The sequence below is a fragment of the Ischnura elegans genome, chromosome 11 (assembly GCF_921293095.1).
Source record: "Ischnura elegans chromosome 11, ioIscEleg1.1, whole genome shotgun sequence".
Classification (NCBI taxonomy): Eukaryota; Metazoa; Arthropoda; class Insecta; order Odonata; family Coenagrionidae; genus Ischnura; species Ischnura elegans.
In genome coordinates this window covers 52,991,579-53,014,928 of record NC_060256.1, presented here as the reverse complement: position 1 = coordinate 53,014,928, position 23,350 = coordinate 52,991,579, and the positions used below count along the sequence as shown (strand labels likewise).

General features: G+C 38.2%; 1 protein-coding gene across 1 annotated transcript in view; it reads left to right on the top strand.

Moving 5' to 3' along the window:
- LOC124167752 (neuroendocrine convertase 2) overlaps positions 1-23,350 on the top strand; it is a 433,133-nt gene that overhangs the window by 371,927 nt on the left and 37,856 nt on the right. The window contains exons 7-8 of the mRNA XM_046545763.1: positions 4,145-4,233; positions 7,792-7,967. Of these exons, the coding sequence (XP_046401719.1) occupies positions 4,145-4,233; positions 7,792-7,967 (265 nt within the window). The remainder of the gene's footprint in view (positions 1-4,144; positions 4,234-7,791; positions 7,968-23,350) is intronic.

The window sequence follows — 23,350 nt, the reverse complement described above, 5'->3', positions numbered from 1 at the left end:
TTCGTCTCCAAAAGAGACAAAATGTGACCGGTCCAGGGAGACCGTCCTCCTGAGGAGAAAAAGTGAGACAGGGAAATAGAAAGGAGATGGAAATACTTTCCCCGCCCATCGCATTTTCCCCTCGGTCGTTGTGGAAACTGGAGGAAAGGGGTCTAAAGGGGGAAAATGTATTCCTAGGGTACCTTAGGGTACCCTCACCGGAAAATGCGCGGGCATAAACGTTTGCCATCGCGAGAATTCACCCGCTCCCGATTCAATTTCACTCCGCTCCCAAGAGAGAGAGACAACGATTCCACCGGTGTGCATTCCGGCGAACATTTACATTCCGATTTATTCCGCCAGTACCCATTTGACTGACAACGCGCCTCTTACACGGGAATGATCGGGAAAAATGGCCACTTAGCATAAACAGGGTTCCCAATCAAACTAAATTATAAAATTTACCGTTTTTTTCCAGGTTTTCAGGGTCTAAATGTCGTCAAATTCACGGCCTGTTGATAAGCCATTTAAGGCAGAAATATTGATCACGTGACAGAAACCGACCGCACGCTAACTACAAATTTAACAAACGCGACAGACGCCGTGAATGTAAACGCAGAAATGAAAGTGCTCTCTCTCTCTCATGACGTCACCTGTCGATATCAACATTCAGGTCCGGCTAAAGGCTGTGAGTGGGAAAATGGAGAGAGCAGGGTGGCAGGGAAGTGAAGAAGTGTCTGATTTTTCTCCAGGGTTAATGAACACTTTGTTTACCGGTCTTCCAATCACAGGCTCAAGATCAATGTGTCTCCATGGCACAAGGACCAATAATTGCGCTTCGAATATACGTGCGCAGATAAATGCGTGGACAGTGTCTGCGCGTGACTGACCTTGAAACATGATCGACATATCGATTTTTCTTTAGATCTGTCAGTTCTGCAGTCATGTTTGAGAGATTTTTAAATTGTTATGACGAAATTCACGCCCTTTCCAGTTTCTTTTCACGGCCCAGTGAGAAATGGGTGGTGGAATCCACGTGGAACCCACGTGGAATCCACGTTGAGTGGTGGATATTTGGTGGTGGTGGATATTGAGTGGTTGGACCCACGTGGAATCCACGTTGATTTCAAGTGGATTTTTGGTGATTAGCATAAAATGTTAAACAGAATTTCTAATTTGTGAAACTTAACTCTCTGGTGACATTTCGTCATTTATCATCCTGAAACCACGCTAGTTATGTGAAAATGTATCGCACATTCTATTTTTATATAATTCGTGGAAAGGCAGCCATGAGAGCACATGAAAAATCGTAGACACATATATAGAAGGTTTAGATATAGAGTGGTTGAGGTTTTAATGGTTTTAGGACAGCACCTACTGCTGTTTTAATTTTTCCACCAAATTTCCACGTGGGTTCCACGTTGATTCCACGACCAAAAACACGTGGTATCCACGTTAATTCTCCACGTGGGTTCCACGTGGATTCCACCACCCATTTCTCACTGGGGGTAGACGATATTCACAGCTTATTCACGGTTTTAAGGATTTCACGGTTGGGTGGAATAAAACACAAGTTGAAAACATGAGTCCAATGGACATAGCAGCAGTGTTCATCCTCCAACGGCGTCACATATGTCCTATTACCAAAGGAGTCACAACTTAGCATACACAATTTCTGCTTGAGGCTTTCGCAGCGCTGCATTTCAGTTCTCTCCATGGTTTTCGGCAAGAGGACTGCATAGAGGAGGCCCAATTCCATCCCATAGAATCTGTTGCCATTTCGGTCACATTTTAATCTGTTTTCAAAAATGTCCGCGGCGCGGTGATGAGTGCAGTGCGATCCACTTTTTTCCAATATTTTTCAGCAAAATGCTCGTAATTGCGTGGGATAGCATAGAAAAGTCATGCATTTGATAGATCACATCATCAGGTATATAAATTTAGGTAAAGACCCTTAGTTTAAACTCATTTCCCCATAAAACTAGGATCACTTCGTCCGTCATGAGCACAAGTGGCGAATTTTGTATACTCATTTTATCGTGCGGTCGGTGACAACACGTTTAGTCGACTTGAGGATCCTCTTTCGTAATATTCGTGGATTTCGGAATAGCTGCGTCGAAGATGTTTCCAAAATGACATTTTTGAGAATCACGTCAAATATTCTGACATTTGACATTTGGACCTGATCTGAAGATGCGGCCAGCATAGGCCGCGACAGAATATACTAAATTAGGATAATGTACCCGGTGATTTTTAACGGTATTAAAGACGAAAGCATGGCTTCACACTTATTTAGGCAGTGGTTTACTGTTTGCAGTGGGTTTGGGTAAATGCGGTTTCCCTATCAATAACACTTGGAATGTTTTTTTACGCCTAGCTGTTATAGCTAATTTCTATTGCTGACTTGAAAAAAATATTAATTTTGATCTAAAAATACAACAATCAGAAGGAAACAAAGCGTACAGAAAACTCTAAGAAAAGAATTTTTACAGCACTTTTTTCAGTGCAATGATACGATAAACTTTCATAAAAAAAACAATATATTACGTGTAAGGAATTAAAAAGAGGAAAATAAAAAAGTTGTGTTGGTATGGAATTTCAATAACTTTCTTATATGAGTCAAATTGTGAAAATTTTATCAATAACGGGGTAAAAAAATAGAAAATTGTGTCCGCAAAAATCCGTTCTTAGTGCGCCTATACATGGTCCATGGAATCCTAAAAATTTCATGGCTCTACCTCAAGTAGTGACGGCTGTGCGTCGGTGAGAGAGTGAATCAAACATTCAGTCAGTCAGTCAGGACACGTTGCCTTATACAAGAGATGAGAAAGTAAACAGAAATGGCCCTCACTCTGACATTGAGGGGTTGTAAAGTATGTAACTCAGTGAGATATCGTAAATTTAAAAAAAGGAAATGGGCTGAATCTTATTCCAGGACTAATCATACCTCATTATTTTAATAATCTGTTTCACATCGGTGAAAAATGAGCATTAGCATGTTAAATATCATAAATAAATCTCTGAGAACGGAAATGACCACGGATATTACAACAGAGAATTCTTGCTCGAGAAAGGCTATTCGGGCTTCCTGCCGGGTGGTCTCTCTCCATTCTGCCGACGTTTAGGAACACGAGTCGGGTTCCATCGTCAGGGCTAATGGTGAGTGGATGAAGTTTGCTAGCTTACATAGTCTTCATCGGTTAGAAGGTCTAACGTGATTGGCCGGGAGGCAGCCAATCGTATTTTCCTAAGTGCCGGTATCCATACATTACTTAGAGAATTCTTGATGTCAGCCAATAAACGTGCTGTCATTAATCGCGCATTTATGTGATTTTTGCAACTCGCGTCGATGACGGCAGAGCGTTTCGAATTTCACTGGGAAAAAACTATAATTAGGGCTTAAAGTATTGTAGCGATAGAATTAATTATCTTATCACTACTTACAGCTTTGTTTACTTTCTTAATTCTTCCTCTTTATCTTTTTAAGTACAAAAAATTATATTAACTTCCGTGTTCTATCTCTTTCGTCCCCAAACATAAACAACAACCCATTATTGTTTTTTTCCATGACAACTTTATAAGTGGAGTTATTGAGGGTTTTCTATTTCATTTATAACATACACGTCAGGCTGTTAACCGTAAATTATATTCGCGGTGATATTATATATCAAATTCATAACTTTTCAATGCCATTCCTCGCGATTGCTAACGCATTTTTACAAATAATGAGATTGAAGAATCGCTCTGCCCTCATCGCCTCGCTGCGGATATTTTTGGAAACGGATTTATTTTTTTACATTTAAACGTCCACTATGCATTACTGAACACATTTTTTTAAATAAAATATTTCACTCCACATTCCGTATGTAAGGAAAAGTTAATGATTGCAGTTTTAATCGACTTTTCTTTTTTTTTAATTCATGCTAGAATTTTCAAAGAACATTTAACTATTAATGACCCAAAGCGTGATAAAACTTTCATGATGGAGAAAAAAGTAACGATCCATATTAAAAATCTTTATCACCCTAATATCTCAAAAACTGCAACCAAAGAGGAAATAATTAAATAGGCAAGGGGATTGTAAAGATAAAATTATGGTCCGTGAAGATTTTGAAAAAGTGTTCTTCTCTAAATGAATCCCATTTTTTACTTTTTATCTTTGCAGTCATGGCACACGCTGCGCAGGGGAAGTGGCGGCAGCCCGAGACAATGGGATCTGTGGGGTCGGCGTGGCATACGACTCCAAGGTTGCCGGTGAGTAAACTCCTACCCTCCACCCCAAACAGCAAGCACTCCACGAGGAGTTCTAATAAATATGAAAGGACAGTTACAATAACATGAGACTGCCACCAATAGGGAGTGAAACTTTCAAAAAAAAACTTTAGCCTTGAACCAGACAATGATATTTTATATACTCCACATTAAAGGTAAAAAAATTCATTTCAGCTTAAAACCATTTGATACAAGAGACTCAAGTTAATCTACTAAGGCATGCATAAAATACAGATGTAACTACCAAGGAGAAATCTATTTACTTTTTGAGGTCCCCTAACTTATATTTAATAGTAATAATACAGATTTCCTAAGTGAAGCTTAAAAAAAATAGCTATGAACCGGGCAAAGATATTTTACATGATATATCCACAGTAATGGTAAAAACATAACTTTGATAAAGTGAACTATTCGATATAATAGGATCGAGTCAATCTGCTAAAGCGTATAACAAAACACTAAAAAATACAAATATAATAATCTGCTAAGCCATAAAACAAAATACTAATATAACTACCAAGGAGAAATATGTTTATGTTTTAAGGTCCTCTAGCATTAATTTGATAATAATATAGACTGCACTAAGAAGTGAAACTTGCGGAAACAATTTAGCCATTGACCCGGCGAGGATATTTCCGCAGTGATGGTAAATATATCCTTATGAGCTAGTAAACTATCCGCTACAATAGACTCAAGTCGATCTGCTAAGGTATATAAGAACTGTAATATACAGCACCGGCAAAGAAACCCTGGATGGGTTCCCGGGTAAACGATACGCTCTTGACGTCCGGCTCGTAAGTCCGAGAATTTTACGCCCGGACCTCCGGATGAGGCAGGACAACGTTATGAGCCCGCCGACACTACCAAACAAGTTAGGTACGGAGGACCTTTCCGCAGATAATGCAAAATAACATTACCGGAAAATATAAGAGCTAGAAAAGACAGCGCTCGAATACGTGGTGTAAATTTTTTTCTATTCTTCATGCCGAAAATAGTGAAGTGAATTATCTTCTATTCTATTCTAGAATGCATTTAAAAATAATTCTGTTAGTAATATACCCTAAATCATTAAAAATAAATTTGTATACTTTAACACTTAAGATACCTAAGTCAACGTTTAAGGCCAATGAGAAGGTTAAAAAAATCATTTTCCGATAATAAAACCATTTACTAGCCATGAATTATTTTCCGCCCTAACAAAATACTAATATAGCTATTAAAGAAAAATGTATTTAAGTTTTAAGGCCCCTTAATATAACTTTAATAGAAGAAATACTACACCGATGTTAAGTTAGCCATCTCCATCATTTCACCTGAACTGATAATGATTCAGCTTAAAAATTAACGTTAACATTCTTCAAATGGGTATAACTTGGGTTACCTCCGAATGAAAACGGGAGATTTTTCTAAAGGTCTTATGCTAATTATTATCCGCAACATGGAACTGTATCTTTTCCCTTGCATTCCAAAACACTAAAACGAGATAGATTTTTGAGTTGGATACACAATGCTCATGTGTGTAAATAATTCAAGTAGCTAAGCATTAGCCAATCCGGTGTATATAAAATAGCCTGCATGTAGAGCAAAGCTTTATCATAAAACAAAGACGATATATTTAGATCTTGCACGATATACCTCGCACGGATATTCGTTTTGAGCGACAAGAACTAAGATAAATGTTGATATTAATGATATTATGGCACACCAGCCAGGTAATCCCAGTTCCAGGATTCCGAGGGATTAGAGATCACCATGTTTCAATTGCATACATGATTTTATGCGTACACGAGTAAAAACCCGTTAAAATTATCAATTTTATTTTCTGACATCGAAAACAATTTTCATACTTATCTAGGTATATTATGTAATAGTAGACTAACCCTATGTCACTCTCTCTCGCAGTACTCCTATTTAAATCGCTAACTGCAGAAAGGAAACATGTCCAAGTTGGACGATTTTTCTTTTTTTTCGTTAAGTTGTCGCTAGGTTCAAGACTCAACGTTTCCAACTAAAAGCAAACATATTATGGAAACATATGCTCGGTATTATCAGCATGACATGTTTCCTTTTAGTAGAATATGTTTAGTCTTGCACCTAGCAACAACTTAAATAAAAAAGATAAATCGTCCCACTTGGACACAATGCCTTTTTTTGCAGATAGCGATTGATTTATTAAGTCAGTTTTCCTGACACAGGAAGGTACAAGTGTCACCACCACATCGTGTTCAAACTTCGCTGTGTGATAAAAAAAATGATATTATAAGTATTGATTGCTTTTTCTCAAGCGAAACATGGGCCTTAGTTTTCGAGAAATAATCCAGAGGAAGTAATTGTAAAACGCCTATGTTATGCAATCCGCGGTGCAAACAATACCGCAATAAATTGGAAAAACAGCGCGCGCTCTTCCTCTGGCCTAGAAAAAGAGCGAATCGAATGCGAAAATATATTGCGGAATTTTTTCTCCGCGGGCTGAATAAATATGATGATAATTTAAATACTCACGATACAAATATTACACTATATTTGAATAAACAGAGATTTGGAATTGGACCATTGAGATTTTCGTCTCGCTTTAGGATTGCCAACTCACTCATTTACAAATAAAACTCAAATTTCAAATTGGCCCGTGCTCAAAACATATTTTTTTCTCTTTTTTTACTCTTACCCTCCTGCTGGAGTGCAAAAGCAAAATATACAAAACAGACACATGAAACACATAGATAAAATATAGTGTCCAAAAATGGAAATCAGGAACACACGGAAAGAAAAGAAAAAATACTACAACACTAAACAACATCTCCGCATCAATCCTCGTCTGTTGGTGGCAGCTCCTATTTTATATAAGCGAGCAAAAACTCAACCTCTACAGTTTCAATCAGCCAATTTTGTACTGAGTTCATGAAATTCATTTTAATATACTTATTTTGGTCAGATCCGGCGGTAGTGAACAAAATATTTTTGGTCCAAATAATTACTAGATTTCCTGTAAACTTCCTTTTCAGGCCTGGGGATCAGTAAGTTGCAATTGGATCTAAATTCATGAGACCTGGGCTTAATTAGTTCACCACTCCCGTTTTAAAAGTTCTCACAACTTTATAAATAAGTAAATACCTCAAGGGTAGAATATTACCATACTGAAACAAGGACAGACGGCAGAATAAACACGAGTCTGTTCATACGTAGGCGTTTTACCAGTACTCTCCATCGATTACCGCTCGAAAACTAAGCCTATTGGATGCTAGAATAGAAACACTAATCTGTTAAAATTTTCTATCACGCTGCGAAGATTGAAAGCGATCTGGTGGCGACACTTGGGTACCTTCCCTTGTTACTATAAATTTCACTTAAGGTACCATGGCCAATGTGGTACAATTGTTCCAACATGTGCTACATAATGATTTGCAACGTCTCACTTTCAAAAAACAACGACTAGATTTTTAATATAATGAAAATTTTATGAGAGTAGAACATCGTAAATCATTCCGTAATGCATCTCTGATCATCGTTCTAATGCTTTCGTCCTCATTCTTCAACTGCCAGGTATAAGAATGCTGGACCAGCCTTACATGACGGATCTCATAGAGGCCAACTCCATGGGTCATGAACCTGACCTCATCGACATATACAGCGCCTCGTGGGGCCCTACGGACGACGGGAAAACTGTCGACGGGCCGAGGAACGCAACAATGCGGGCCATTGTGCGGGGAGTGAACGAGGTGAGTGGCTTTCATCACTAACCCGCTTTCGCTCCCTAAGGGGGCTCTCTGACCCTCCAGTCCCATCCGGAAAAGGCCTCCGACCTTTTCTGTTCACTCTCTATGACGCTCCCTTTGTTGTCGAGATAATAATGCATGAAATGTTTTCACGAAACGAAATTCACGACTAGCGCATATCTTTTACTTCGTTGGTTCTCCAGAAACTGTAACGGATGCAACACCTGTGTTGTTCGTTGCCGAAGATTATTTCGTTGAAAGCAAAATTCGAATTTCCGATGACATTTTAAAGAACTGCAGCAAATATAATTACAGCCACTCCACAATTACAAAATCATTGTTAGGATAAAGATTTGATGGAACTGAGAAAGACCAATTAAACTATTTGACATGGTATTGCTGAAATTTGATGAAATTAGTATTTAAACAAAATAAGATAGTATCTCTTAACTTAATGACCTGGCTTCATGAGAGCAAAAATCCCTTAATTATCTCTCGAGAACGGATATAAAAATCATGTCGAATAATTCAGTTTTCAATTCTAGGGTTTTAAGCGATTTGCTCCCTCTGGCAACGTAGTAGCGACTGATTCATCCCTTCCCGAAAGAATAGTTTAAAACTTCTGTCACAAACTCGGCACCACTAATTCCTCCAACTTTTAGATAAATCTCTCATCGGACGAGAACAAACTTTCGGAAATACTGCCTGATAGGAGTTAGGGTGAAGAGAAGAGACAACCAAGGCTCATCAAGGCCGAATCTTCCTTGATACGCAATGCAATTACGAGTGCCAAGGATACCTTTGTCCGCCCCACGTGATTATTTTCAGTAACTTCAGAAAATTTATAAGGGCATTCATTGCATTTTCTTAACTCCACGGGATTATGCTACTTATACTCCGAGTACGCAAAAGTGTAGGGCTTGGAAGAAAAAGTGCATTTCTTGAAGTATCACCAGGAGAAAATTCCATCTCATGTAAGCCGACTCATTCAACCCTGCACATGCTTACAAAAAAAAGCGATAAACAATTAAAGATTAAATCTCCCTCTACTACCTTTTGACTGCATTTTACGACAATTCAAATTAATATTTTGCAAGCGGGTAATAATGATCGGTAGAAGAAATACAAGGCATATCCAAGCTTGCGCTTTTATACTTGTGCTACATAAGTATCAGAAGAAGACAAAAGTATTTGTTTGCTAGATCAAGAGGATAGGTTAGGAGCATCATGAAAACTATCTTTCGTTTAGCAATGATGTACACCCTCAGCCAGGTTCAGCCATTTCTCTTTAAAGAAAATACAAATAAATGACAACTTCGTATAGATTAAATCACATGGAGTCTAAAACAAGGGTTTTATATAGAGAGGAATACATATATATATTTTTATATTTAATATCAGGTCCAATTCTTAACGAGAAAAATCTCCTATCATCAATTTTGTTCTGTGACAGTCCCACCGGGCTTCACTAACCCAGAAAGGTTCTAGAATTAAAAGGTTCACAAAGACTACTTAGTGTCGTTCACCTACGACAGTTGCCACCCCAAAGAGTTGACGAGACAGTCACGCTCAAAAAGCAAGAGAAAGAAATCAGAAACTACAGTAAAGTTGGACTTCCAAAATAAATAGAGGGTAAAACATCTGAGACGTGCTGAAACATTCGTAGCACCCTATTATACGATGTATCAGACCACAAGGCAAGCCAGACCGATTTATAATATATTACTTGAATCGCAGAACAAACCACGCACGGTGAAATAAATTTTAAACGACCAACCATTATTTTTTGCGCCGAAGGCGAGATAGAGCTCTACCGGTGAACCATATTCACCCTAACCAGCCAGTTCACATAACAATTGTTATTTTGCGCCACTGAATGTGTTGTGTATGTAGTGCTTTCAAGGACTTAGTATAGTTTTTATACCGTCCGATAGACAAAACTATCTTCCTTGCAGCTGGTCAATTTCACGATAAATTTGATCTTTACTTAACTGATTACAATCCTAAGTCAAGGTACGCAATTTTAACTAACAGTGAACCAAAGGGCGCTCTTTGTGAGTTTTAAGACTCGTACACAACAGCTTCACTTGACTTGAAGTCACCCAGACGTACAGGTGAATGATTCTACCTATCACGGCTCATACCGGATGAAAACGATTTAAGAGAGCTTTCGATAGTTTATACGACTGCCGAAAAACATTATTTACGTCCCTACAAAAGAATAATAACAAGATAAATTTTTACTTTACTTAAATAATGACTATTGCCAGTCTAGTTATGCCACTGTAAGTTATTGTTAACCAGAGGACGCTCTTCTTAAGTTCCAACTCTATAGTTACGCAAAGATAAGTCAAGTTAAGATGTTGCTAACAAGGCTTCAAGTTTCCCTAACCAAGGATGTCTTGTTACGTAGCAACCAATTTCACCGTATTATGCCATCAGAGGCGAGGGCGGGTACAAGAAATGGGAGGGGGATTAATCACCTCTAGAGCGCGTGACTGAACAGGCCAAGCCTGACAAACCCTGGGCTTCACTGACCCAAGGGCTATTCAAAGACACCGATGGCAGGAAACCTCACTAATAGCCCTTTGATCTGGAGCCCGAGCCACCGTAATCATTAAACCGAAAAAGAACGAACTAGTGAGGTGACAGGCTACACCCTACACAAGGTAACGCAACAGATGAAGGCATCACTCAGGATGAGGATATTGAGGATGTCTAGACTATACAGCTAAGAGATTCACTCCACCGGAAGGTCGGTAATCAAAACCTTAGCAAAATGCTTTGCATTCAACAAAATTCCACCTAGAATAAGATAATATATTCAAACTGTAAAGATACTCATCGTGAAACTTAAAAATTTCAAACCAACTTCCAGGTGCTAATAAGATATCCTATAAATAGATCTCACATTGAAATTTTACACTCACAAGCGTAGTACCTAACCACCAGTACCGATATCACGAAATGTTTGATAATGTAAAAAGATGAAAAATTTCGTATCTATGCACACACTAAATAACACTTAAACCAGGGAGGGTACTAGAAACTTAACGAAAGTAAAAACCAGTAAAATTTCAATAGTTTCGTTCCCAGGAGCGAAATGTAGAAACGAAACTAAATGGATTTTAACCCGAGGAGCTAAACTCAGGGTTGAAACGAAATCGGAGTCAAAACTATTTCGGGTCGGAACTAAACTAAAACTCCGGGACGAAACGAAAGGTAGATAATGTTTCGCACCGGAAGGACCACGTGCTTCACCTTCAAACAGTTTAGTTTCGACCCACACATCGAGTAAGAAGAGTGTATGACTGAAGAAGACTGAATGAAGTAGAGATTCGGCCTACCACCATTAGATGCTGGGGGCACTCATATTTTTACCACTAACAGGAGAACGGTGAACGCAAACTGGAAATTCGATTTTTTAGCTCAATGTTTTATCCTCTCTACACGTACGTCAAACGTAATGGGTCGAAACTATTCTCTCTTATCCCCCTCCACTCAACTTCTGTGATCAAAACTTAACTATGAGCAGCGGAGTTTCGTTTGATTTAGTTTTGCTCCTGGGAGTAAAGTTCCGTCCCGGGTCGAAACTAAACTCCTTGGTGATTTTAATTTCGTGCCGGAACGAAAATAAACCTAGGGCTCGTATTTTCCTTCCCTCTAGGTCGAAACTAAACATTTTCGTTTCGTTTCACTTGCCATCCCTGCTTAAAACAGTGCGGACAAATGCAAGTAATTCCTTTTCACTGGATGTCTTATTTACACAAAGAAAACGGGTAACAGTGGAAAATATCAAGCATACAGGTTTAATAAACCATACGTTAAACTTCAGGGTCTAACTTGAATTAATCCACGATAACACATATAAATGACAAACTTTATGAATTTTCACTTTCTTTTTTAAGATAAATTTCGAAAAATAAATTAGATAACACATTTAATAACCCTTACACTCTAGGGAAACACTTTTAAGTCTAAATGTAAAATTTTCAAGATAAAAGTGGATTGTGAAATTTACCAAGTAATAAATGCAATGCCTTTGAAAACAGAGAAAAGGTACGAGTTATTTTTTCCCGTGAGAAAGAAAATATGAATTGTAAGAAAGCTAAAGATACAAATTCTCACTTGGTAATGCATCTGCAAGAAAAAGGTAGTGACTTTAATCCTTAATTTCTTCATGTGCTATGCAAAGGAATAACGGTGTAGTTCTCTCCATGGTATTCGGCTTAGCTGCGTCAAAGCTGTTTTCAAGATGACGTTTTTGGCCTGTGCTGGCCACATCTTTAGATCAGGTGTAACGGCTGACAGATGGCAATGGCCCTCTATCTATGCCTGATCTGAATATGTGGCCAGAATAGGCCAGAAAATGTCATCTTGAAAACAACTTCGCCTCAAGCAGAAATTCAAAAAGAAAAAAGTTGCATTTCTAGGAGCAATTTGAATTTTTACATTCCTCCAAAAGAGTAGAAAGGTGTAAGGAAAGGAAATAGAAAAAAGATTAATCAGGCAGAATTAAACGAAAGAACGCCATGACACACTTCCGTGGGGTAAGTTGCTGCTAATCTTTAAACGGAATACTTACACTTTTGATAACATCGGCCAAAAATACTCGTGGTATAAAAAATCCACATAATAACTCTTACCTAAACATATTTCGTGCTCAACCTGCACGTACAGTTTAAAATTCTTATTTCATATCTTGCGCTGGAACGAACGCTCGACATCTTCCTCATTCAGAGACGCAATTAAAAATTGGCGGTACCCAAGCGAGCTACAGCAAGATTTTCCTCCATTTGCTTATGTGTTTTAGATACGGTATTTAGTGCCTTGCGCAGTAAATAAAGTTTTCCAATCGTATTATCAGAGCCATTTTGAATATTCCAGACAGCTAACGATTTCCAACTAAGACAAGAAAGGCTGGAAGGAAAACCGATTCGGCCCATTGTACAAAAGTAAAATAAAAATAAACGAAGTGCCTAAAATATTCGTTGTCACGCAATGCAAAAAGGGCTTGTGATATAACAGCACGTTTTTCCTCCTTCGATATGAACGCAAAAAATGCAGATTTTATGATTTGAATAATTTTCAATACGCAAATTCGACACATGTCGTTGTCTCTTAGGAAATAATGCTTCGCTGATAAATCATGCATCGCCCAATTCTGACCCCTACAAATACTTCGTTCTAGCACCCACGTCTCCCGTAAATGACAGTCTCAGGCATAGCATAAATTATAAGAAACACGAAAAATTCACAGAGGTAACCTCAGAAGGAATCGCAATTCCAGTTTCGCAACACGAAAGGGTAACAGGATTCTCCACCTAAGATAAGATGATAATTTTGTGGTGCAAATAGGCAACTTTCATGATTACTAACAAAAAAACACGGTTCTTTCTGGCCACCGTGAGAGTAACTACGCACAAAGTTTTCAACTGCATAAACGTTATTAAAAAAATCATTTTGGTGCTAGAGACACGACATGCAAGAAATAAGAATATCAGTGACGTCCAATGCTGGCAGCAGAAAGAAGACAGAAAAAGTTTACTCCATTCTCAGATAAGCATGAGAAAAAAAGTAAGAACTGGAGGGAGATGATGAAATTAACGATGCGTGAAATTCTCGTTTAAACTGGGAGGTTTTTGCTGCAAAGCTAACGGTGAGACATAAATCCATTTCTTCGAGTATACAACCGTTTATCACCAATGCTTTTTTCCCCTTTCAGTGGCCTCAACAAAACATGATAAATTGAAGTGGAGCAATGTGAGTGAGACAGTTTAAAAAATATATATATTCATTTACATTTACATATTACCCTGAAAGCCACCTACAGAGGTGTTTGTATTGGAATGAACCGTCACCAACATGCACCAGAGGATTAAAATTTACTTCCGCGATCGTGCACTACGCAACATGTACGTATGACATATGACACATCAGCCATGGGATTTATTTACACCCAATTCATGAAGGCAATCTGCGTATGAAGCTAGAACACGCAAAACATACTGTTAGAAAAACTATGAAAATTCAGAAACAGGCGTTATGGAATGTCTAATGGAATGCATAAGTTAGCACGATACATTACCAGCCTACTGACCAAGTTCTAGGTCGTAACACTGCCGTTATAGTCTCTTACCGATCACGGAAAAAACTAAATTCTAAATCTAACTGTTCTACAGCACGTATTATCAGACAAACATAAAAAAGCACACAAAGTAAGGTGGTTTGAAGAATTTGGAGCAAATGGGGATGGCAAATTATATAAATGGAGACCATGAAATCGATAGTTGGAACTCCCATGATCGTGAGCGTAAAGATAGATTTCTACTAGTACCAAATCGTCGCTATGTAATAGCACGTCTTTTCAAGGCTCAGAAAATACTGAATACCAACAGGCGCGTAAATATTACACATTGCGGGTAGGGAGAACAATGCCAATGCTAGCACACCCCGACTGCTAAGTGTACAGTGATAAAAACTTGAGATAATGTGACAAGGGTGAATTTTTAACTACTACTCATCACATTAAAAATTTCTGGTCTTTACCTTTATATACTTTGATAAACAACTTACACTAATATTTCAAGATCCTTCGACTTTCAGACAATGATTTACAGAAAACCACTTTGAATCAGAAAATTAATTTGTTGTCAAATGTCATGATAGGAGATATAACCACGAAGTTGATAAAAATTAAGTTGATTGTAATCAATGAAAGAAATTATTATTTCTTCCTCTTAAAATTATTCTTATAAAACTTACAACGAACAGGAATTAAAACAGAAAACCTCTCCACCCTCGCATCTAAGTTGTTTTCTAATCTCATACGTAATCCTACAGTGGAAATGACTACCTCACGCTCACTAAACTTGATTTTTTCCATCAATCAAATCTGATGTCCACATTTTTATGATGGTTCCAGAGGAATCCACTGCCGCGCACAAGTTAAACCTCACGAGGGCAATTTCAGAATTTTCAGATTGCCAACAGAAGCCAATTGATGACTTTTAAGATTTATCACCATTCCACAAATCTTCGTCTGAGCCTCTAACACAGCATGAGAGGTAGTAAATCTCTTCGCCGACCGAATGAAAATTAACTGCTGGTAAATCCAACTTCATTTTGCTACCACGATTTTAGCGTCATCTATTATCCCACATCAACTCATATCTATATTAAGATTTTTGAACAACTTTAAAATAGCCAACAAAATCTCAATGTAAGTTTAGCATTTGCACTTCATTTTCAACACATAAATAGCATTCTATAGTACTCTGGAAAAAATCGATTTGAACGCCATTTCCTCCAATTTTTTACCCGAGCCTCGATTTACTCTTTTAAAAAGTTCTCTCTCGATGGTATGTTATGGTATTTGGAGGACGCGACCGACAGCTGAGGTCATTTGCACCATGAGGGTCGGCATTAGCCTGCTCTTGACTAAAGTAACCACGGGGACCACGGCTTAACGTCCCATCCACGGACGGATTGATGCGCTTGACTTCCACACATCATTTAAACAGGGATCGGGCAGTTTCTGAAAATTCTCTGCCGCTGCCGGGATTTGAACCCGGGCCCGCCGAATGGGAAGTCAACACTCAAGCCACCACACCAACCCGATGCCCCTTCTCTCTCGAAAAGATGGCATAGCACATTCGCTAACCCAGAGAAAATATGAGGAGTATATTATATATTTTCTGTAGGGAATGGCTATTAGGCAGAAAAAAATGCCATTAACTTCTGTGGATTTCCCTACATTACTAAGTACATCACGGCTTCAAAATAGATGACTGCTTCGATTTCGGGGCTTAGTGTTTAAAAGAGGCGTTAGCAAACTACTAGACATTTACGCCATTCACATTTCGTCATAGGGGAACATAACCATGGACACAAAACTCCTTGTACTGCCTATTTTTATAGATAAAGTCGAACCAGAAAGGAAAATTAGTTATCATAAAATAAACTGTTGAACACCACGGATCAAACCATAACATCACACTAAAAAGTATCTCCAAATAATATGGACTGGAGGGGCTACTTTAAGCGACCTACGTTGTTGGGAATGTACCCCATAACTACTTGTAGGCAATGACTCGAAGTAATGTCAAGCTAAATATATTCTTGGTGAAAAACCAGGCAGAAATAGTTAAAGATTCTTTTAAATTATAAATAAAGCTTAATATAAAGGATAAGGAGAAGATATAATCACAAACAGGACCCGAGCATGAAAAATTATAATAAGCACTATATTTCACTGTACAGACATTTCCTTTTCCGCATCTTCCCACGACCAGCTTCACGATCCCATTTAATACCATTCGTGCGAAATTCTAGAGAGGAAAAATCATTTACCTTGACCGAGATTCGAACTCGGATCCCTCGATTTCCGGCCGAGCGCTTCATCGACTCAATTAAAAGCGACTTTACAGTTTTGCATATCTTCTGTGTAAGACAAGTCATCTTTTTCACTTTACTTTGACGAAATCGTTTTTATAAGAACGGCAATTTATACAACTTTACTTCGACAGTCATTTCCCTTGAGACTTTGACTCTTCTCCATCTTTTTTCCAACGTTTCATGGCAGTATCGCTTCAGTTTCCCTTTGTTCTCGTATGAGAAAAGTTCGGGATTTCCACCCCGGGCACTCGTACGCCTATCTCCCAGTCAATTTTGAATCCCAATGGCTGCTTGGAGAGGTGAATGTGAACTGAACTCATTTCCGCAATCAACCAAAAAATTTGAATGGGAATGTGGCACTACATTATAAATATTTGAATATAAAAAACTGTTTCAGATAGGCAGGACTCAGGATCTGCCCATCTGTAAACGATAGGAATTAGGGTTCCTCGATTCAGCGAGCTAGTCCTCAAATGGAAATATATAATGAAATAATATTTAGATTCTCTCCAATAAAAATGCTCGATGAAATAATTATAGATATGTTTCGCTTTATTCAACCAAACTAAGTACAAGTCGACATATCCACGTAAAAACTCGTAATTAAATGCTGCCGAGATTCCGAAGCACTAATATCGTTGCAGATAGATGTTTGTTTTACCTTCTCTTGGTAGACCGCTGACTAGGGTTATCACTTCGCTCATCCAATGAATGGGTTTATCTGAGATTTTTGTGAATGTCGTTATCAGTATTGGTATAGCTTGTACTTGTTCTATCTCCATCGCATGAATTTACTTTGGATAGTTTATCTTTCGGTATTTCCTAATAATACTTTTGTGCGAAGGTATTACACTTAATATTCCTTTACTGTTCAAACATTATAGTTTCTTAGATAATAGCTATGGCGCTCACTTGAGACAACATTATTTTGAATCCCTGAAGAAATCGATTCCACCAGGAGATATTATAAGCAAATTTCCTCGAAGTAGTTACTAAAAATCAGGATTACGATGAACAATTCGGTTGGAACTCTGTCTCGGGATGCGACTCGTGTACCTTCCTGGAAAAAAAAGAATTTCCTCTCAAGTTTCCTCAACAATATGCTCGACTGCTTTCTTTGAAATAAAAATATTCTTTCGTGTTTTGTCAATGCTATGCTTTATTGCTTCTACAATGTTTCCTTTAAACATTTTTGCTTTTTCCATCCTCGCCATGAATCACTTAAACTAGCATTTTCTATGAACCCTATTCCCGATCCCTTGTGACCCTATATGAGAACAGTTTCGGGACGATTCCTATTTCCGTTCGCTTGTTTTTTTTTCCTCCCTCGGTGTTTGCCCTCGCGAATTCTGCACTTCCAGCCTTTCCGTGCTTCCCCCACCAATCCATACTTGCTTGTTCTCCCGGGTTAAAAAAGTTTGGACGATATCTCATCTCTCCCGGGTCCGTCTGATAAACACCCTGGCTCTCATTGGTCGGGTACTCCGCTGGGTCATCGGCATCTCTCTTGGGAAAGGTAATAGCCGACAGTTATCAACCCTCTTTCCCCACGACCGTTATTTTTCATCGTTCCAAAAAAATGTGCCTTTGAAAAAACCTTTCTCTCACATGGACGATTTTGGACCTTTTACTCCTATTCTTCATTTTTACCTGATGATTCTATTCCTAACAGCCTACGACATCAAATTAAGACTCGAAAGAAAATCAATTCGTCCCATTGTGCAAAAGTAAAATAAATAATAATAAATTTACTTGTCCAGCGATTTGCACAATACAAGTATAGGAAACGGCAAGTAAAGATCATAAATACACAAAACATCAATTATTTACGAAAGAACTCATTAATACGATAGAATAAGTTATCAAGTAAAATACACGTAGTTTGCATTTAAAGGCAATACTTATACACCTTAAACTTCCATAGGAAGTTTGTTATAGACTATGAGACCCATATTTTGTGGGGCATCTCCACAATTTTTTGTCATGACGTATGTCAGATGAAGATTTTTGGAACTCCTTGTATCATAATTATGATAACTATCTATCATTTGAGGCATGATTAGATATATTTTTCTCGACATAATTGATAGCAGCAAACATATAAATGTTAGGGAGAGGAAGGATGCCAAGTTTTATAAAGACTACTAAAATTATAAAGATAGACGCATTAAGTATCTAAAATATTCAAAACACAAAACAAAAAATTAAAACACACACCACCTTGGCTGCCTATATGACGACGGTCAAGACACGGCACTTCGCCCTGAAGACGCCTGCTGGAATGCAGGGGAAACTGTTGTCTATATCACAACGACGACGCGGTGAAACCCGGAAAAATTCAGCCTTCATTACCATCGCACCGCGGAAGCATTCGCACCGATTTAAAATATTCGCCGTCACGCAATACAAAAATAGCTTCTGACATCACTGTACATTTTTCCTCCGACATGAACACGAAAAAAATTTGAACACAAATCAGATTTGATGGTTTGTATTATTTTCAACGTGCAATAGTCTGAATTACTTCCTCATGCTCTCTAAACTTGAGTATTTTCCACCAACCAAATCCGAATCCGGCATTTTTATAATGGTTTTATTGGAATCCACGACCGCGCACGAGTTAAACTCGAGGACTAGATCAAGCTGGTGATTCTAGCATACCGAGAAAAGCCACGCTGATAACTTTACGGAGTCATCCGCAATGCAAAAAATGTGCGAAATTTCACAAAGGAAAAACTCATTCGCCTATACCGGGATGCGAACCCGGATCCTTCGAATTCCGGTAAAGAACATTGAATTGTGGTGAAGGCGATTTATTTTTCCTCTTTGGAATTCCACGCATTTATGCACTGCGGGTGACTCCGCAAGGTTATCAACGTGGCTAGTCCCAGTGCACTAGAATCTGTCAAGAGGGAACACCTCTAATATTCAAAGTTCGGGCTTTGCTCTCCATCTGCGACGCAGTATCGCACGACTTGTACTGCTAGTCGCTTAATATGCTCAGCAGTTCCTTGTCTGGTATAGTCCAAAAATTTCCGCAGAGAGGATTAACGCCTCGGTAGCTTAGCGTTGATAATTTTAATGGGTAGGGACTGACAAACGAAACGCTAGAATTAGCTCCCACAAGTTATTATTCTATATGAAAATCTACAAGTTTATACGAAAAGTTAAGTTTCTACGACCTCTTGTACATGTTCCGATGAAACTCCTGTAATTTATCTTTGATATTAGTGGCTTGTAAAGCCAACGGAAAAAATCCCACCACCACCTTAAGACAAGTAAAGAGTGACACAGAAATTCAACTAAGAAACAGCTGGCACATTTCATCAAATAAATTTATGTTCATATCGGATTGTCACAGAAGTTGCCCGAGCTATTCAGCAGCTATTACTCTGATAATTAAACCAATCTTAATTTTTAATGCTATTAACATAACTATGCATGATTATATTAACAAAAGGCTTAAGGTATGGATGATTTCTTTGTGCAATAAAAATCGAGCATATGTGAACCTTGATGCTCAAATTATTTGCAGCAGCAAATAGTCCAAAATTACCGCGCGTTTACAAAGGGAAGAATAAACTAGCCATCATCAGATTCTGAAACTTGATCGATAATGACGAATGATAAAAACTCAATGTTTGGCTGAATCTCTTTAACCAGCACTAAAACACGAACTACTAGTGACTGCCACAAGTTGCCTTTTAGTAACCCGGTGAAAATTAATCCAAAACACAATCCAAAATCCAGCTCATGCGAACCAAAACCCATCCACTTAACTAATACACATGCATAAAAAATTAAAACGTAACTCGAAACGCTTTCCACTAATTTTGATTAATTCCTAAGACTATAATCAACTCGAGCCAAATTTACATTTAAATGGGTCCTACTTGAGCAAAACCTAACTTTAATCATGCACCGACCAAACTTGACGACTAATTTCGACTGAGGGCATTTATTACACCAGGGATACCATAGAGGAAAATGTGCCTCAACACATTCTCCCACTTCAGGATTGGAATGGACGCAGGTCAATTTTAAAAGGACAGTAGGCTCTAGGATAATTCCCGTTTGCCTGCTCCTGAAAACATGACAGAAATGAAAACCCACAGGGACGCAAAGTCCCAAGCGAGATGTTGACATTTCTCTCGCGTATTCAAAACGACTACTGCGTCATCATCACCATAATCATCACTTTTCATCGAGCGGGAATGGATTATGGACGCGTCGCAACGAGCCGAAGCAAAGCTTTGAAAATTCTTCTTTTTTTGTAAACTCCAATCGAGAGGCAGATAACATTTTCCTTGTTTTTTCCACTTTTCAACGCAAAAAGCGATATGCTATATGCGAATTTATAATGGTATGTTTAAATGTTAAAATTAATAAGCCGCACTCCTTTCGATCAACTTTTTATAGGAAATTTAATTCTTGTACCAAATAAATTTTTATACGGAGAAACTTGCATCCTTATTTTGGTTCTTTCCAAACAATTCTTCACACTGAATTTTCACTTGAGGCTCAAAATCTCTGAAATATATTAACTATAAAGAGAAAAATTGCCCAACATTAGACATTTATAGGTAATGTAGGTAAGTATTTTTCTTTATTTACATTCAACTTTCCCGTAAACAACGGCGATTCGAGCATTAACAGAGGTCAACACAATCATCCATCTCCTGGATAGGGACCACCTACCCACGCGGGATACGAACCCACGACCTACGGTTTGGCAGGCGAGGACTTTAAGCCACCGCCACCAAATACGTATGAATAATATGCTATAGAGCGAACTCTTCTTCCCGCCATTTTTGCGAATTTATTATTGACTTATTTGCCTCACACTGATGTCTAATGAAAACATACATACCCATCCTCACTTATAAAATACAGGCGAAAGGGCACAATGAATGGAAACAGGCTGGGGAAACTGCCTTGTGTTCGATAATTTACTCGTAAATGCCCAACCCTGACGAACATCACCCGCACGCTATCTGGTCGTTATCACCCTCAATATTCCTCCCCCAAATTGCCCCTTTCACTGATTTCACTCATCATTCCGTTGCCTACGGCTACCGCCTACAGTACTCCCTCTCATTATTACTCATATATATCGCATGATAGTTTATATCATCGTGGTTACTAAGACGACCTTAAGTATTGTTGAGGACGAATGAACGTGTTGTTCGTCCATTCCGCCCATTTCAACGACATTTTTAGTGGTTTTTTTTTCGCTTTTTAAGCAGCTTATGGACCCAATACTTGAACACACGTGGCACAAATATGTTCCCAGCCCCCTCCAAAACCTGCTCGATGAATTCAAGCGCCAATCGACTCGTTACTTATATATTGCATGATAGTTTTGAACATATTTAAAGGAGTAAAAGCAATTCACACTTGATATTTCACCCACATTTGTCCACCACCTAAAATTTCTCCTTGCTTATTCCATTCCCCTACGGTAAGCGCCTACAGTAATCTTAGTACAACTTATACATCGCATAATAATTCTAAACACACATTTAAAGTAGTAAACAAATTTCACCCAAGATTTCACAAACATTCATCATTCATCCATCACCCAGACATTCCTCCTGCTTTTACTGCAAACTCTTCTAAAAAGGATAAACGCCCAATCTAAGAGTAGGCATGGGGAGTAATACCAAAATCCCTCCACTCAGAGACACTAAAATTAATCACGATGAGGGAGGTCCATGCCTTTTGCCTTACCTCTGCCGGTATTACGGAACATCCCAAAAGCACAAGAACGAGCGAAAGCATAAAAGTTCGCAGAATAACTCGAGGGCTGCGGAAAGACACCGCACTTCTGTCATAAAAACGACAGTAATAGCAGACAGTTTTCGTTTTAGCACCAAGCGTTCCAGAAAGATAAAGCATATTATAGTTAAAAGCAAAGCTTTTATTTCTCCAATTCGTACGATAAAGAATTTCCACCGAGTTACTCCCGCTACTATCAATTATAATTATATGTATTATACTTTTGGAACGGCAAGTACGCTATTAGAGAGCTCTTGCCCTGGTATTTGGTCCTGCATTCAGCAATGGCATAGCGTCGCTATCGAATTTTAGCACCACTACCAGTTTAGTCTACATTAAGTTCAAATTCATGTTCCTCACGGCTAGCAACTTTCTTAACCGCGCAACGAAAAAGAGAAGCATCAATGATATTATTCCATGGCAGTCCTTCGATTACGTATTCCATTCCTCCAAATGTTACCGAAAAGCCTATTTAAGCACAAATACTAATTATTCTTCGTTCCTATCCTGGGTTATACTAGCAGGCACGCATATTTTTTCGGAAAGGGTCAGCTCTCAATCATATGGTAGTACATCCTTTACTCTTGTATTCACTTAACCTGGAATTTACAAAAAAGGATGTTACTTTGATAACGAATTAAATTAAGAAATAATTTATGGAAGTGCATAGGGTGATTAGTCTTACTACAAAGGCAATCGATTTATTAATTTATCTTTCTGGTAGAAACAGCCTTAAGCCCCCCTTAAAATACATATAGATATATAACTACATGACAAAGAAAAAATATTCCTCAATAATTTCGACACGCGCACATCAACGCGTAATAAGATGCTTATAGTACGTCAATAATGCATAAAGAACTGAATTTAGCCGGAGAATATAGCCAATTTTCTTGTATTTTGCACAAATATACAAATAAGAGAAAAATGCCCAACCCTCTCTCACTGAAATTCACAATTGAAGCAGAGCTAGTCGAAATAATGGCCATTAAAAATGTAATGTGGAGGGTTGGAAACATCTACATGACATAATTCCATAAAGTAAAATTGTAAACTTTAATGTGTAAGATGACAACGAGAGATATCATCAATATAATGATGGTTCAAAAAGTAAAGCAGAATTAAGATACAAAGAGCCGCAGAAACTTTCCACATTAATTTATTCGCTCAACCGGTTTCGACGTTTAAACATTATTATCAAGAGCTGTTTC